General features: G+C 36.1%; 1 protein-coding gene and 2 long non-coding RNA genes across 3 annotated transcripts; 2 read left to right on the forward strand and 1 right to left on the reverse strand.

The window, feature by feature from the left end:
- Positions 1-7,185: 7,185 nt before the first annotated feature.
- LOC133814390 (uncharacterized) lies at positions 7,186-8,682 on the reverse strand. Its single transcript, XM_062247356.1, has 2 exons — positions 8,146-8,682; positions 7,186-7,881 (listed from the first exon to the last, which is right to left on the reverse strand). The coding sequence occupies exons 1-2, from the start codon at positions 8,680-8,682 to the stop codon at positions 7,186-7,188; spliced, it is 1,233 nt and encodes a 410-aa protein (XP_062103340.1).
- Positions 8,683-11,151: 2,469 nt separating this feature from the next.
- On the forward strand, positions 11,152-13,882 carry LOC133816098 (uncharacterized). The gene is made up of 4 exons (XR_009885012.1): positions 11,152-11,534; positions 13,129-13,153; positions 13,236-13,328; positions 13,852-13,882. It is a non-coding gene; the product is annotated as an uncharacterized LOC133816098 (long non-coding RNA).
- A 2,365-nt stretch (positions 13,883-16,247) lies between these two features.
- Positions 16,248-16,990, forward strand: LOC133816099 (uncharacterized). The gene is made up of 2 exons (XR_009885013.1): positions 16,248-16,388; positions 16,590-16,990. It is a non-coding gene; the product is annotated as an uncharacterized LOC133816099 (long non-coding RNA).
- Positions 16,991-18,375: the final 1,385 nt, after the last annotated feature.

The following is an 18,375-nucleotide window of genomic DNA, read 5'->3' on the forward strand; positions in this document are numbered from 1 at the left end:
TTCTAAGTATTGCAAAGCATTCCTCCAAGTCTCGAACATGCCCTCTAGCTTCTTTGGACTTGACCAACATTTCATCAACATATACCTCCACATTTTTTTCGATCAAGTCTCAGAATATGCCATTCACTAAACGCTGGTAGGTGGCTCCTGCATTCTTCAAGCTTAATGGCATCACCTTATAATAGTACAATCCATTGTCTGTCCTGAAGCTGGTTTGTTCCTCGCCGAGAGGGTGCATACTTATTTGATTATATCTAGAATACGCATCCATGAATGAGAGTATTTCATGTCCTGCTATTGCATCGACTAATTTCTCTATTCTGGGTTATGGGAAGCAGTCTTTGGGGCAGGCCTTATCCAGATTTGTGAAGTCCACGCATGTTCTCCACTTCCCGTTTGGCTTTGGGACCAGCACGGGGTTTCATACCCAATCTGGGTAGTAGACTGTAATTCCCCAAAATCCCTAATAAGGTTTATGACCTTGATTAGGAGGCCGGGAGGGCCATAATTGGTTTATTATGTTATTAAATGATTATATGCATGTTTATGTGAATTATATTATAATATGATGTTAAATGCATGCATATGGCTCCACATTTTCTTATAAGGGCATTTTGGTAATTTGGCCAGTTTAGGGCATAATTGTGTAATTTGGTGCATGTTTGTGATTAATTGATAAGGCAAAATTGCAATGTGGATTTGTTCGAGCCATTCGACATGAGATGATCTGGAATGCAAAGTAGCGGTTTAGTCATAACGGGATTAAGTTCGGGGCTCGGGGTGAGTCTCGGGGTGATTTTAATGATTAGAGTGTTGCTGAGAATTAAAAGGTAATGGGATATGGATTATTGGTGTTTGAGAATTTTGGAGAATAACGGGAATTGAAGGGCGTTAATTATAATTAACGAAATAGGCGGGAAGGACGATTTTGCCCTAGGTGGTTGTTAAGGCTTTTATTTAGTCTTGAGGGCATTTAGGTCTTTTTACCCTTAAGGATTTATATCAGCCATTAAGGCTATAGAAGCTCATCAAAAACAGAGAATCACTTCCTCTTTCTCTCCCAATGGTCATTTCTCTCCCATTTCTCTTTGGATTTTCAAGCTCTTTTTGAGGTATCAAGCCAGGGAACCAAGTCTGGATGATCTAGGGTTGTGCTCTACCATTGAAGAGGGTGTGATTCTGAGATTAAGGTGAGTTTCTATCCATAAAAACATTAGTTCTTGCTCTGTATTTCCATTTGAGTTTAAGCTGGTTTTTGGGTTGAATAATGAGAATTCAATGAGGTTTTTGGCTAGGGTTTCTTAGGTTGTGATGCCTAGGACATGTGAGGATGATTTTTGGGTTCATTTGGGACTTAATTTGATGTTTGGAAGCATTTGAATCAAGTTGGAAATGAAGGAGTCGAAGGAGGAAGGTTCAGGGGTGATTTTGGCTATGTGTAGCGCCATAGCGCCCAGAAGGGAGCGCTACAGTGTTACCTGATGTGGCTCTGGGGCGGTTTTGGTTCTATCTTGAGCGCTGGGGTGCTAGGGGGTAGCGCTACAGTGCTACCGCGCTACCCTACTTCTTCAAATACCCATTTGAAGTATTTTTAAGGGTTTTTGGCTCAGGGTTAAAATCCTTAAGGCCCGCGATCGAATCTACTCACCATGTGGTTACATTTCGAGGTCCTGAGAGTGGGGTTTAGATCAAGACCCTATTATTGTTGTTTTTCATTAATGGATGTTATAATTAGTTATGATTAGGTAACCGCTAAAGGATTAAAAGGTTGATCGTTCTCAAGGGTCGTTCTTGTTCTAATTCTTGCTCGAACCAAAGGTAAGAAAACTGCACCCCATATGTGACATGCATGGTTTTTCGTGAGGCATGTTGAGTGCTCTATATGTGGACATTGATTGCATTGAAAATGCATAAGATACATGAGATTAGGGCATGGCATGAATGTTGATTATGAGATTGATCAGAGCTTGAGTCTCTGTAATTATTCATGATTATAATTATGCTTATGATTATTGAATGAGCATGCCAAATGCCTTATATCTGAATATTTGACATATGATATATGTCTTTTTTTATTACCTAATTGTGGAAGAACTGATTTATTAGTCAAGGATTGGCAATGGTGTTAGTATCAATTGTGAAGTTGTGACTCATTAGTCAAGTTTGGCAGTGGTATTGAGCACTGGTCACATGGGATTGACTCATACGTCAAGTACGGCCTTAGCGTGTTAACTCAAGCTGATAAAAGATTAGATCTAATTGACATCTGCATCGAATGACTCAAATTAGCATTAATGCCTGACTGACCTCAAGTTCGATGAAAATTAAAAAGCGCTTGTCTAGTCTAAGGGCTAGTTATCTAGAGCCAGAGCTAGAAAGGCTAAGGTGACCTACATGTCACATGGCTATGAGGGTATGGGACCTCTAGAATGTGACTCATTAGTCACCTATACAGGGAATCATCCATTAGTCATCCACACAGAGATTGACTCATTAGTCATCTATACAGAGCATGACTCGTTAGTCACCTATACAGTGTGAGACTCATTAGTCTCCTATACAGAGCGTGACTCATTAGTCACCTATACAGAGTGAGACTCATTAGTCTTCTATACAGAGTGTGACTCATTAGTCACCTAGACAGAGACAGACTCATTAGTCTTCTATACAGAGTGTGACTCATTAGTCACCCACTCCAAGATTGACTTACTAGTCATTTATTCAAGAAGCAGGTCCCTAGAGATTGACTCATTAGTCATCTATACAGATGCAGGACCCCATAATCATTTATTTGAACTTATTTGCATGCATGATGAAAGCTATTATTACTAGGCATGCACATTATGATTTGATGACATGTTATTGCTGTTCATGAGCATATTGAGTTTTCTTGCTGGGCTTCGGCTGACGGGTGCTATGTGGTGCAGGTAAAGGCAAAAGAAAGCTGGACCATCCTTGAGTTGGAGAGCTTAGGTGACGACATGTACATATGCGGCTGCTCGACCGCCACGGCCGAGGGTTGAAAGAGGAACTAGGGTTAAACCTTGTTTTGCCGCTTAGATCGTCTAGTTGTAAATATTTTCTTGTAATAGACCTTTAAATTATATTTTTGGGATCCCAATGTATACAGTAAATGTTCTAAAACAAAATTTTAATCCCTAAACTGCTAATCATACTTAATTACACGTTTATGGCCAAATGACTCTATTAGCGAGTTTAGCACTATTTATAATGCGCACCGTAACGGCCCCTGGAGTTTAGGGCGTTACAATTTGGTATTAGAGCATGCCAAGGTGTATGGTTCCTGAAGACAAGCTGGGCATGTACACTCGTCACTGAAGATAGCTTCATTCATGGAATGGTAACTATTTCTATAGTTATGTGCTTAATTGCTTAAATAGAATGTAAATGCTTTACCTGCACATTGTATTAGGGAGCATGAGATTCTGATAGAGCCTGGCTCTTGACTATATGATTATATGCTTTGTGAATATATATATATATATATGAATGTGATCATAGGATTACCTGCCCCATGAATATATAATTGTAATATTTGCATGCTAGAGTTGGAGGCATGGTATGAATGTTGGAAGAGCAGGGATTATGATTGATGTATGAATGCCATGGGCATGTTTATAGCACTGCAAATGGTTGTGATTGTGGTGTGGTAAGATTTTTCCCATGGGGAAAGCTCTTGATATGCTCAACATGGTTAATGGGTTAAGTTATTGACCGCAGATTTGACCAGCAGGTATGTATCCAAGGCAGATAATGAGACCTGATGGTGGTTATACCGGGGCTAGGATTTACAGCCAGGGTTTGAGTTCTTCACCTGCCCCTCAAACTTTTCAGCAGGTGCTTATTGATATGCAATTAAGATTACAGAGGCAAGAGGAAGAGATCAGGTGTTTGAAGCCACAGCAAAATCTGTCGGGAAATACCTCTTCCTTTGTTATGCCAAGAGTGGCACTAGTTTTGGCTCAGCCTAGGGTTGAGAACAGATGGGAATTTCTCTGTGGAAGATTCTAGGAGTATTATCCTCCAGTCTTTGAGGGAGGCCTAGATCCATTCAGACCTGAGCAATAGATGGGCATGATCAGTTCCATTCTTGATAATATGGGGTTGGTGGGTCACGATAGGGTGATCTGTGCTACTTATGTACTACAAGATGATGCCCGGACGTGGTGGGAAGTAATATCCCAGACACGAGATACATCTGTGATGGATTGGAAAGAATTTAGGCAGCTGTTCAATGAAATATATTATTGTGATGCAACCAAGACTGCTAAGATGAATTAGTTTGTGAATCTCGTTCAAGGAAAGGCATCAGTAACCGAGTATGTTAACAAATTTGATGGGTTGGCCAAGTTTGCTTTTGACATGGTACCCACAGATGTAGCTCGTAAGGAAAATTTTGTTCAGAGATTGAATCCTAGAATAGCTCTGGGCATTAGAGTTACCTCAGTGCATGAAGTCTCTACCTATGCTCAGGTGGTAGAGAAAGCTCTTGCTGTTGAGAGCATAAGAAATGAGAAGAAGAGTGCTAGGGAGCACAGAGCTCGGATAATGGTACCTCCATTTATTGGAGCAAGCAAGAATGAAAGCTGGAAGACTCGTCCAATATACATTCGATGCACGGGGCGTCATTTGGGAGAATGCCGAGCAAAGGCATGTTTTGCTTGTGATATGGTTGGGCATATCATGAAGAATTTCCCAAGGCTAAGAGAGGATGCGTAGAAGGGGATGGACAACTCGACTCCAGCTCGAGTGTTCGTTCCGATGCAGTCTGAATTTGAGACCGAGACTAGTTCCTCGGGGGTAGCAGGGAGACGTGGAACTCCTAGCTAGTGTGGTGGATACCACTTAGGCTGTGCCAGCGGGATCAGGACAAACTGGATTAGTTTGTGAAGTTCTGGATGTATTTCTAGGTGATTTTCCAGGGTTACCTTTACATAAAAAGGATAGAATGGTGATTGGATTTGTGTTAGAGATGGAATCAGGCCTAGGGCACTGTTTTGAGCGGCTTTAGCAAAGCTGTAAGAATTAAGGCTCAGTTAGTAAGTAAGATGGTATTCTCTAAGGTGGATCTTTGATATGGTTATTACCAGCTAGAGATCAGGGAAAAGGATAGGCAGACGATTGTTTTCATATCAGATAAGGGCACTGGGAGTGCTGAGTCATGATTTGGGGGTAATTAATATGGAGTGTCTTGATGAATTAGATGGACAGAGCATTCAAAGGATTATTTGAATGGGATTTGTGATCGTCTTGGACGATGGTATCGTGATGTTTTCTCTGTGGAGATTTGCCAAGGCAAGAGTTTCCCTGGGTAGTAAGGATATTATATATGCCATGAGAAAGAGTCTTGAGTCTTCTTGCAGATCAAAATCAGTTTGGAGGTTGTTATGACACCTCAATGACAAAGAAAAGTGAATGCCTATGTAACATGTTGGTTAAAGGATCTGACCAGAACTAGAGAAGAGTTTCTGGTGGGAAAGGTGGCTAATTTTGTGCTTGGGATTACTATCTCAGAGAGGATTAAAAGGAAAATAATTAAGTGAACCACATATAGGAAAGATTAAGTGGAAAGTCTTAGCTGGATTAGCTAAGAGTTGTACAGTGTCAGGTATGAGTTTATTGAGGTATAAGGATCAGATTTGGAATTCGATGGACACTTGGATTGATTGGGAGATTCTGGTGTTAGGAGTGTGTCCTAAAAGCATGTAAAAGACATTTGTTTTTCTGTGAATAAATAAATACAATGGTTTATTATTATTGTTATATTTAGATTGTTAAATTATTGTTTGAATAATTTTGTAAATATCAGAAAAATTCCATATTCATTATTGAGGATGTGATCTTGTATTAGTACGAGAGAATTAAGATCACATGAATGAATAAAAATATTCAACAATAACAAATTAAAGTTATGGAATTCTTTAATTGGAGTTGTAAGTACGGTTTACTGAGTATCATAATGATACAAATAATCTAGATTCGGATTATTGATGTGGAAAGACATCTCGGTAAAGGTGCTTTATATAATATGATTATATATGACATGGACCAATATGAATTAAAGTCTTTATCCAAAAACTATTTAACAATAAAGACTTGTAATTCATATCATAACTGATGATCATTTATAGATCAACCTAAATCCTGAGTGTTCATGAACTTCTGTTCATGTTTATTAAATCTTTTGATTCATTCGTTAAGGTCTCTTCAAAGAATGAGGCTAGTGAATTTTGTTTTGGAGATTTAATATCATGGATGGCTGGGAACATGTATCAACAATACGGAATCTAATATTTCCTAACGGATCATATATTAGTTCCCTTAAGGGTTAATTCTAGAACTGAATGATTTTGAGCTCAAATCTATAATTAGATTATAGATTAATTATTCACTAGTGAATTAATGGTACTTAAGGAATAAGAAGTAAATTAGAAAGGTAAAATGGTAATTCTTTCATTCTAATTTATGAACTAATAAATTAGAGGGTTGAACTATTGTAAGATGGTTATATCAATGAACGACTTAAGAAAATATTTCTGTAAAAGTATATCTATAACATAAAGAGTGCAATTTTGAATTTATAGTGGAGTAATATCATAATTAATAAATTAACTACTATAATTAAAGAGTTTAATTATTTAGTTTATTTATTGGAGCTTAATGTTATAGGTCCATGGTCCCCGAAATGGCTTAAACAATCACTGACAAAGGTAAATACAAAAATGGGCAAAAAGGACTTATGTGATAAGTAAAATATTTTTCTATGTATCAAACATAATTATTGTTTAATTATGTGTAATTAATTAATTATTTGATTTAACAAAAATATAATTAATTTTGAATTAATTTATTTTTAGGATTTTTGGTATTTAAATAATAATAAAATTGGGAAAAATCACATGCCATCATTGGCATGTGGTACACGTGTAGCACAGTGCACAGTCACTGTGGTACACATGTAGCACAGTGCACAGTCATTGTGCTACACGCATAAGAGACTGTGATCAGTTTCTAGGTTCCACAATTTTAGTTATTTAAATATTAAATAAATAATGAGATATTGTAATTTGATTATAATATATTTTTTTTTATGAAACAAAGAATAAATTGAACCACAAGCCAATTACAAAACAAGCTCAAAAAGAGCCCCCTCTTACAGAGGTTTTACATGAGACTTAATTTCTCAAGGAAAGCTAAATCTTTGCTCTTCAACTTAGTCCTAGACAGTTTAGCAACTCTAGCTTTCAAGTAAACTTTTAACAAATAAATAAATTTATCCACAGTCATAGAACAAAAATTAAACAGACAATTGTTCCTATTCCACCAAATCAGATAGACTGAAGCAGCTAAAGCTGCTGCTGCCAGCATTTTCTTCAGACCCTTAGGCTTCCCCATCATCCAAGAAGACCGATCTTTAAACTGAACTGGCCAGATAGCATTCCCCAGCCATTCAGCAATTCGAATTCTCACCAACTGAGAAAACTGGCACTGAAAGAACAGATGGTCGTGGCTTTCCTGCTGCATATCACAAGTCGGGCACATAACAGAATTCAACTGCATGTGGCACCGCACCAAGTTGTTTGTGGTCAGTAAATGACCTAAAGTAGCTTGCCATAAGATAAATTTGTGCTTGGGCAAAGTCAGATTGCACCAAACCACATGAGCAAATGAAACCTTTTCCTTGTTTAGCAGCTGAACATAAAGATTGCTAACATTAACTTTGTTGTTCTTAACTGACTTTTCCAGCACCTCAGCAGTGATAACAGATTTCAGATTAACCAACTTACACCAGTACCAGCTCACATCAGAATGAATTTTGTAATCCCAGAAACTTTCCCCTTTAAGATAAATGGCATCTATCTATTTCACCCAAAGGATATTTTGTTTAGAGGAAATAGCCCAAAGTAACTTAGCTAATAGCACCTTATTCCATTTAGACCCTTCCTTAAACCCAATACCACCCAAGCTTTTAGGTAGGCAAACCTGTTCCTAAGCCGTGAGATGAACTTTATTCCTGTTTTCATTACTGCTGCTAGTCCCCCACAGAAATCTTCTACAAAGCTAATCAATCTCATTAATAACACTCTTTGGGAGAAGGAAAATACTCATCCAAAATTCTCTAACCCCCAATAACACAGAGTTGATAAGCTGAGCTCTCCCAGCAAAGGACAAATGACGACTGGACCAATGATGAAGCTTCATGTGGATCTTTTTTATTATTGCTGCACAGTCCCCTGCTTTCCACTTCGTAGGTCTATGAGGAATTCCAAGATACTTTATAGGGAAAGTAGCTTCAGCAAAGTGAAGTCGCTCTAGAATACTCTTGGTCTCTTTCTCTGCCATACCCCCAAAATAAACCCGAGATTTATCTAGATTGGCTGTTAAACGAGAGGCAAGACTAAAAGACTTGAAGGAATCTTTAATAATCTGAACAGATGCATCAGCTCCCTTACAAAACAGCACCAAATCATCAACAAAACAAAGGATCACCAACTTCAGCTTCTTACAACTAGGGTGATATTTGAAATCCTTAGTTTGAGTAGCTTCAATGAGAAGCCTAGTAAAATACTCCATAACAAGAACAGAAAGCAAAGGAGAAATTGGGTCTCCTTGTCTAAGACCCTTCCTCCCAAGAAAGTTACCTTGGACTCTACCATTCATTAGTATTGAGTAAGATGAGTCATTTAAACAAACCATAACCCATCTAATAAACTGACCCGGGAAACAGACGACTGAAAGAATATCCTCCAAAAATTGATAATCGATTGTATCATAAGCCTTGCGTAGATCAACTTTCATCACACATCTAGGGGAGATATGTTTCCTTTTGTAGCCTTTAATAATATCTTGAAAAATAAGGTTATTATGAGCCAACAATCTATCTCGAACAAAAGCTCTTGATTTTGGTTGATTAACAAAGGAAGGATCATATTCAATCTACCACATAGCATTTTTTAAATACATTTATACAATGTATTACAACAAGCTATGGGCCTATAATCCACTGCCTTAGTAGGATTCTCAACCTTTCATATCAAAGAAAGAGTTGCATTATTGAGAGCATTAGGCAGCGATCCCTGATGAAAGAAACCCAAAATAGCATCTGAAATGTCATCTCCTATCTCTTCCCACATTACTTTGAAAAAACCCGAACCATATCCATCTGGACCCGGGCTCTTAATCGAACTAATACTGAACATAGCATTTTTAACATCCTTCTTGGTGAAAGGCTTTGTTAATTCCAGCTGTTGATCTAAGGATAAGATGCTTCCATTAATAAAACATTCCTTTTGAATAGGAACCGAAGCCTTACTTTGACTACCCATGATACTCCGAAAATGATTTAAGAAGTAAGCCACTACATCCTCAAACTTCTCATTAATCTGTCCAGCATCATTAATAAACGAAGTTATTCGATTTGATGCCTTCCTCTGCTTCAAACAAGCATGAAAATAGGTTGTTTGATCATCTCCAAACCTAAGCCAGTTGACTTTGCTCCTCTGCCTAAGATAACTATCAAAGTATCTGGTTTGCTGAACCAAATTTTCAAAAGAATTTTGTTCCTCAGTTTGAAACTCAGCTGAATGAGGGTCCTGCTGAAGCTGGTATTGAGCAGTATTGTAAGCCTATTTGGCAAGATTAAACTTGTGCTCAACATCACCAATCTCCCATTTATTAAACTGTCAAAGGACATGTGTTAGTCTCCTCAACTTCCTCATAATTCCTTCTAAACCATGAGCAGATAGACTTGTTCCAACTTTGCATAACTGCATCTTTGAATCCTTCATGCTCTGTCCAGATATTGAAGAATTGGAAAGGTTTAAAACTAGAGTTCATACACTACTACAAAACTGTACTTAGGCAACACACGAGAGACAACAGTTTTTGTAGAACTGTTGTCTGGTGTCAAAAATAGACATGGCACAACAGTAGCTCTTGAGCTGTCGTGCCATGCAAATTAAAACTTACATGAGACAACAGTTCTAGTAAGACTATCGTAACATGTCTACTTTTAACACGAGACGACATTTCTACCAAAACTGATCTCTCATCCAATACAATTTTTATTAATCAAGTAGAGATAAAATTTTATTTTGTATTATAATTTAATATATTATATAAATATATTCATAAATAAATTATAAACTAATAGTATGCAACATATAATAACTATTAGTCAAAAAATGAGTATTTTAAAAAAAATTATTCAAATAATTGTATAATTTTATAATAATTTGTAATATTTATTGTTAATTCAATTAGTTAATATATATTTAATAAAATAAGCTTTTTTAAATAAAAACTCACGAATGCTGCTTATTATGATGTTATAGAACTAGTTTTTTTTTTCTCTTTTTAAACTAATAACAACTATTTAAAAAAAATGAACAGAAAAATTAATTAATATTGAAATAAAATTTGTCAAAGTAGTAACTAATAATTTGTAATACTAAATTTTTTTTTAGATAAAAATAGGTTATATAAATTAATTTATCCAAACTTTTAATGTTTTTTTAAATAAATTAGTTTAATTAAATTTGTATCTTCTTATATAATTTAATAAATATAAGTGTTAGTTGAAAATGAGTTATTTAAATCATTAAAAAAATAATATTAATTAGTTGTTAAATTTTTATAATATTGTACTTTTAATAAATTATACATATTATATTAATAATATTTATTAAGATAAAAAGTTAACTAAAATAAAAAAATAATAATTTTGATAAATAATAATACATGTTTTTATTTCTTTTTAAAACAAAAAATAATTTACATAAAAAAAGAAATAGATATTTTAATACTATATAAGTAAATGCTCATTTGGTATCATGTATTTTATCCAAATATAATCTTGGTACCCTATGCTTTCAATAATACTCATTCAATACCTTGTAATTGCAAATCGTACCTATTTAGTACCCTAAATTTAAATTTGGTCAACTAATTTTTTAAAAATGACCAAACTGCCTTAAGTTATATTAATAATTCATTAAATATTATATTAAATTATTTATTAATAAAACACTAAAATATGAAACAAATAAGAAATATATTTTAATTCAAACAAAATAAATTAAAATAAAAAATGGTTTCCTTTTCTCTCTCCCCTTCTTCCCCGTCCTCATCCCCAATTCACTCTCTCTCTCTCACTCACTTCTCTTCTTCCTCAAGACCCCTGACTACTCCCTCTTTCTCTCTCACTTTATTTCTCATTTCTTCTCTCTACTTCTACACCTCCGGCATAGACCCAGTCTCGAGACCCCAGACTGCATCTCTACCCCTCCCTTACTCTCACTTTCTTTCTCCATTCTCTCAGCCCCGCTATCTCTCTTCTCTCTCAGCCTCAACCTCTCACCGTCTTTCCCTCGTGCAGGTTGACGACTAAGGATGGCGCGCGAATAATGGTGAGTTTCGACGACAAAAGATTTGAATGATACTCGACCAGCGTCGATGGGGGCTCTAATTTTCAATGGGGTCGGCGAAGCTGGGTTCGTGCAACGAAATGATGGGTAAATCACTTTTTGTTTTGTTTTTGGGATCAATCAAAGTTGTGTAGAAGGGTTTGAAGGGTATGAGCTGCATATAAGGGGTTCAAGATTAAGTTTCTTTTTGGTATTTTTGTTTCTGGTTGAACAAAACCTATGTTACTTATATCTCTGTAATATTAATTCTGGATCATCTTTGTTGAGGAAATATCATTTCTAATTATAAGTTAGATCATATATAAGCTTTGAGATACTCAAGTGTATATTGCACCATTTCCTACCGTCTCACGCTCTTTTCTCTTGTAGGGATATCACTATGATGATTTCATTATATATTTATATATATTATTATTGTACTTCTTATACGTTCCTGATTGGGAGTACCTGATTCTAACCAACAAGACAACTCTCTATTTGCGCTAAAACGTTCTTGGTGAGCTCTCGCATATTCTTTCCTATTATTTTATATAAAAATTAAGTTCAAATGGTAGAATGAGTTAAATTTATGTTTGTACTCATATGGAAGGTTAAATATGGTGTAAGATACCCAATCATTGGGCATATATATACAAGACCCATCTATGCACGAACAAAGGTCTTTTTTTTTTTTTTTAAGAATTTGTTTGTTTTATTATAGAAATCGGTGCCGAAAACAGTGATCCTTGTGACTATGGCATCGATTTGAATCTTACCAACTTTGATTCTGTCCTTAAGGATACCCCAGCTACCTATGCCATCATTGAATTTTTTGCTCACTCGTGAGCTATTCTTTTTTCTATATTGAATGTTTTCCTCTTCAATTGTCCATTGTTTATGCCAAACTTTGTACGTATTTTTACTTATGTGGGTATGTGTTTCAACGAATAACAATATGATTTTCCTTGCATTATGGATCTATATTAAGGAACTCAATAATTTATATATTTAATGTTTGAATTTATGACCATGAGCTAGCTAACCCTGTTTAAAGAGGTCCCTTTTTAATGAGTTCTATAATTTGGATTTGTTTAGGCTTGTACTTAAGGCCTTAATTACATAATGTCTCTTTTAAAGGTTCCATCTTTCATGCCGTATGCAAATGAAATTTTGATTCAATTACTGGTTCTAGTGGTAGACTGGTGTTGAATTCAATGAGATTGATTCATGTTGGCACTTTTTTTTTTGTGTAAATTTAAGTTCAATATTATGATTTTGTGCACAAGATGGTCAATTTGAAGATCAAAGTATATTGGACTGGAAAGTAACTTGAATTGGTGAACAGTTTCAAGAGATGATTGATACACTTTCAGTAGTTGCCTAGTTGGTATGTGATCTGTTGTGTGTAGAAAGCATTTTCTTGAATTTGCAATCAGAAATTCTAGAAATACAATAGACCCAATATCATTCAATTAATTATTTTTATTATTATTAATTTTATTTCAGTGTTGTTTTAAATTGAATTTGTTTGAAGTTCAATGAAAGAATGCACTTTTCCTGCATGACGTTTTTTATGGATAAACGAACATGTTACTCTCTCTCACTCTTATGCACTTATAGGTCATCATTTGAAACTAGTTTGTAATTATAAAGGTGTGCGTTATGTGAAGTTTAATCTTCTGTTTTCTTACTGGCTTGGTAGGTGTCCTGCTTGCAAAAATTATAAGGTATACATCCATAAATCTTTTTAAATATTGTTGATGCATCACTGTCGTGATCATTGGTTGCTGACTAAAATTAAATTTGCAGCCCCATTATGAAAAAGTAGCAAAGCTTTTTAATGGGCCAGATACAGTTCATCCAGGGATGGTATTGATGACTGGGGTAGACTGTGCATCTAAGGTATTTATAATGTTTTCTTTTTTCCCTTATACTGTTAAACATGTCACTTGACATGCATTTTTCTAAAACTCCCAGAACATTTGTCCATTATTTCCATGTGTGAATAGCTGCCTGATTATAATGTCTAGTTGAGGCGAAACTCTTAAAATGTTTTCTCAACAGTTTTGAGAACTAGCAAAACTCAAATTAATTAAGACAACCTTTCTTAACACAAGTTTTTAGTGGCACGGTCCTTTCCTTCATTTGGTTCAATTTCATGTCTTTGTTTTCTCATTACAATAAAATTCAAGTGATTTGTAGATATAGTTATTTTGGAAAAAGGCTACTTTGCAATGTATCCTTTATAATATTATATTTTTCCTTGGTCACCGATTTCGTATTTATCTATTGTTGCCCCCCGTATTTCTGGAGTTTTTCTGTTTTGTTTCTTGATTGTTAATGTTTGTTATGTATATTTTGTATTCTATCTATTAAAATTATGTATTAATAATTAGAGCATTCGTTTGCTTATTTGGCAACACAGATAAATACTAAACTCTGTGATAGAATCTCTGAGTCATTGTAATGCCCCGGATTCCCTATTATGGTTAATGGCTGGATTATTAGGTCGGGAGGGCCATAACTGTTTAATTATGCCATTAAATGTGTTTATGCATGTTTATGAGAATTATATTATAATATGATGTTAAATGCGTGCATGTGAGTCCACATTTGTTTACAGGGGTATTTTGGTAATTTGGCCCGTTGAGGGTATGATTGAATATTTGTTTGCGTGTTAATGATATATTGTGAGACCACATTATAATGTGGATTGGTTCGAGTATTTCGACGTGAGACGATCTTTAAATATGATTTATCGGTTTGGTCATAATAGGTTTGAGCTAAGGGCTCGGGGTGAGTCTCGGGGTGTTATTAATGATTATAGCGTTACCGGGGATTTTAGGGTAACGGGATGTGAATTAGTGGTGTTTGAGGATTTTGAGATTAGCGGGAATTGGGAAGTGTTAATTATAATTAACATGATAGGCGGAAAGTACCAATTTTGCCCTTGAGGTGGCTTTAGAGGCTTAAGATGACACAAGGGTATTTTGGTCTTTTTGGGAGGATATATGTGACTTAAGTGGCTTAGAAAGCTGTAGAATAAACAGAGCAAAAACAGGGGTTTGCTTCCTCCATTCCCGTACATCATCTTCTTCACTTCTCCTTTGAGAGTTTTGAGTTCTTGGTGGGAGTTCAAGCTAGGGAAACTTAAGGGCTGGATTGGAGACTTGATTTAGCTTGTGAGGGAGGTCCAAAACCAGTTTCAAGGTGAGTTTTAGCCTTTGGTTTCAGCTAGTGCTCTGTTTTACTTTTAGTTTTCAATTCATGGATTTGGTTGTGGAAAGTGTGAATCAAAGGGGGTTTTAGTGTTAGTTTGATTGGGGTTTGATGTGAGTGAGCTAAGGGTGTTATTTGGGGGTTTAATTACATGTTTGGAGGAGGTTTTATGAGGGTTTGAAGGGCTGGTTTGAGTGGAAAACGCACAGGGGAAAAGCTGGTTCGTGCGTGGGCATATTGCTGTTTTGGGCTGGGCGCCGCGGCGCAGCAGGGGTGCGCCGCGGCCCTTGGCATCTGGCAGGTGGGGAGCCTCCTTGTTTAGGGGCGCGCCGCGGCGCAGCAGAGGGGGGTCGCGGCCCTTAAGGCCAATTTTGCAAAAATGTGGTTTTCAGCTTGGGGATTCAAACCATAGGCCTCGGGGTTGGATCTAGTACCCGGTTGGGTAGTGTTTGAGGTCTCGGGGGCTGGGTTTTGGTTTGGGAACCCTCGGTTATCATTTTTATTGATAAATTCTATAATTTGGTTATGACCAGGTGACCGTCAAGGATTTTGAAGGTTGATCGTTCTCAGGGGTCGTTCATATAATAATTCTCACTCGAACCAGAGGTAAGAAAACAGTGTATGAATACAGTTGCACCCTGTATAGGTATATGACATGAATGGTTTGATATTGAGGCATGTTGGTTGATTTATGTGGACATGGATTGCATGTTAAATGCTAGTGAACGTTGATTACCTGTTTGAGACACTGACTACTAGTCAGGGACCGACTCTAAAGTCGATGATCACGCATTGAATGGCTCTATGGCATTAATACGGGACCGACCCTAAGGTCGAAGAACTTATAAGCGCTTGCCTGGTCTACGACCAGATGACTATAGCCAAGGTATATGACCCCGGTGACCGTTTGTCACGTGGCTAAGGGACGTTGTCCATAGTTTCGACTCTAGAGTCGTGAGGAAGGTTATGTTGGTGACCAATCACCATGCACCTGTCCTGAGCAAACTTATGAATGAGACACTTATCGATTAAGCCCTGGTGACCCTACCGTCACATGGCTAAAGAGAGCGATGCTCACTATTGTGACTTTTGGCTATTGTCACCTATTTGTTGGACTGAAAGTCCTGAATGGTTATTATGATTGTTGTTGATATTATATCATGCTTTATTGTGTTTTCTTGCTGGGCCTTGGCTCATGGGTACTATGTGGTGCAGGTAAAGGGAAGGAAAAACTTGGCCAGCCTTGAGTGGAGAGCTTGGGCGACGTGATGTACATACAGGGCCGCTTGACCGCCACGGTCAAGGAGTTCTCAGAGGGACTAGGGGTTTACCCTATTTTTGCCGCTTAGGCCGGCGGGGATTGTATATATGGAACTGTAGCTACTCTTTTGTATTACAAACTACTTGTAAACATTTTAAAAGGCTCATGAGCAGTTTATTTACTTAATGAAAAGTACCCTTTCCTTTTTACTGATTTTACACCTTAACCTGTTAATGACACCTAGATCACGTTTTTAACCAAAGGACTCGGGTAGTGAGTCAAATTTCCGGTTCACCTTTCACCGTAACTGTTCTGGGGTAGCCAGGGCGTTACAATCATTATCCTATGCTCTTTTGGGGACCTCCTTCTAAATTTGTTGGTGGTAGTTGGGAACCTAAGAAGGAGAAAAGTGAAATACTTGTAATTGATGATGGGCGTACAGCTAATCGGTTACTTAATTGGATCAATAAGCAATTGGGCAGGTATGAGGTATCTATGTTTTTCACTTTTTTAAATTAAGTTTTTTTTAAAATCCCCCCTTACTTTCATTATTTCTCTAATGCGTACTCTTTTATATAAAGTTTATAGAAAATCCCCCCTTGCTTTGCTTTCATTATTTCTCTAACGTGTATTCAGAATTGGTGACTATCCTTTGTCTTATTTTGTTATTTTTCTTCTTTAAGATGTGATGGGAGAGAAGTCTTGGTTCTCTTGAAATGTTATGCTTACTCGTGTCACTGAGAAAGAAACATTAAAATCAATTATTGGATGGATGTATAGGCACAAGTATTGGATTGGACCATCAACAACAAAAAAGGTAGCTGTAATTTTAGATACTATGAATAATTGTTGCATGTAATTGAATTTAGTTAGCGCTTATTTGTGTTTTTACAAGAGTGAGAAAGAGGTATTTGTATGGGAGTGGATTGTTAATAAAGACAACTATTGCTGAGAAACTCTCATTGATTTTTTTTTTTATAATTTGTTTATGGAAGTTTTGATTGATAAACAAGGGCATTTGTCTTCCTTAATGTTGTAATTGGTTCATTACTTGCGAAAATTCACTTGAGTTTGATTTTGTTTCTATATGACAATTAAGATTATGGTGTTTGATGGCAAGTATCATGGTAGAATGTGTGTTGATATTCTCACGATCTTGCTGCAATATGAGTTTTTTGTTTGAGATCAATGGAAATGTCTCTCCTTGTTAAGGTGAGTAAAAGTTTTATTTTTAATTTCCATTAGATTCATCTTGGCTACGAGCAAAGCTAAAATGTATATAAATAAACTTAATAGGTTTGTGTAGGATGTGTATGTATGCTCTGTTTTCAATTCAAATCCATTTGGTTTCACTTAAGTAATGTGTTCATTGTAATCAATAATTCATAAAAGATGTTCAAGAAAATGCCTCAAAGAAACACAATTGTTTTAATGGTTCTTTTTGCTGAATGAGTTTTGGGATGTTGTTGATGTTTTGGGTTTTGGCTGGACCATGATGTCTTTTTTCTCTTCTCATTTGTTTTTGGCGTTTACTTGGATCTTTAATGGTTTTTGTTTTGTTTTAATATTTGTGTTGGTGTGTACGTGTGAACTTTGCTATGTTTGGCTATATGGAGACCTTTCAAGGACGTTATTGGCTCCTAGAGTTGGAAAATGATAGACAATCATGACCTAGCAATTATATAGTAAAATATTTATATATATAGAGACAGGGAGACATGGAGAAAGATATTTAGTAAAATATGTTTAGTAAAATAGTTAATTGCCCTCGTCAAACATCTTCATTAAAGTGCGGCTTTTATATCATAACGATGATGAAGGGCTATTGCTTGAATAAGACACTCACGCGATGGCTAACTAGTAATTTAAGTATATTTATAATTATTGAACTACAATTCTATTGAATTTAATTTCTGACTTCGTTTTTTATTTAGTGTTTTGTTGTGTGGTGGAAAGAATACATATACACTTGATGAAATTAATAAAACTCGAAATGAATGGGCGGCCAAGCTTCTTGAGCGGATGAGTCATAGCTAGAGTAACTTTTGAAATCATAATTAAAAAGTATACTAATTGTAGTTTTTAGTTTGCACTTGCATAGTTATTGCAAGTATATATTTTGATCTTGTAATTTTTAGATTTGGAACATACTGAGTTCTATTGATTTTTTCTGCCTGTTGATTTTGCTATGTTGTAATTACACAGGAAATTATGAATGAATATAGTGGTTGAAAATAGAGAAATTAAAAAAAAAATTCATTTTCTACATGGGATGTCGGTCTCCAAAAAACCATCGTCTTATGCATTGCAGGAGACGATGCTTACACATAAATTGTCATCTCATGTACTGCAGGAGGACGACGCTTGAGTAGGAATTATCATCTCATTTACTGCATAGGATGACGCTTGCACAGAAACTGTTGTCTCATGTACCACAAGAGACAACATTTGTATAGGAACCACCGTCTC

The sequence above is a fragment of the Humulus lupulus genome, chromosome 2 (assembly GCF_963169125.1).
Source record: "Humulus lupulus chromosome 2, drHumLupu1.1, whole genome shotgun sequence".
Classification (NCBI taxonomy): domain Eukaryota; kingdom Viridiplantae; phylum Streptophyta; class Magnoliopsida; order Rosales; family Cannabaceae; genus Humulus; species Humulus lupulus.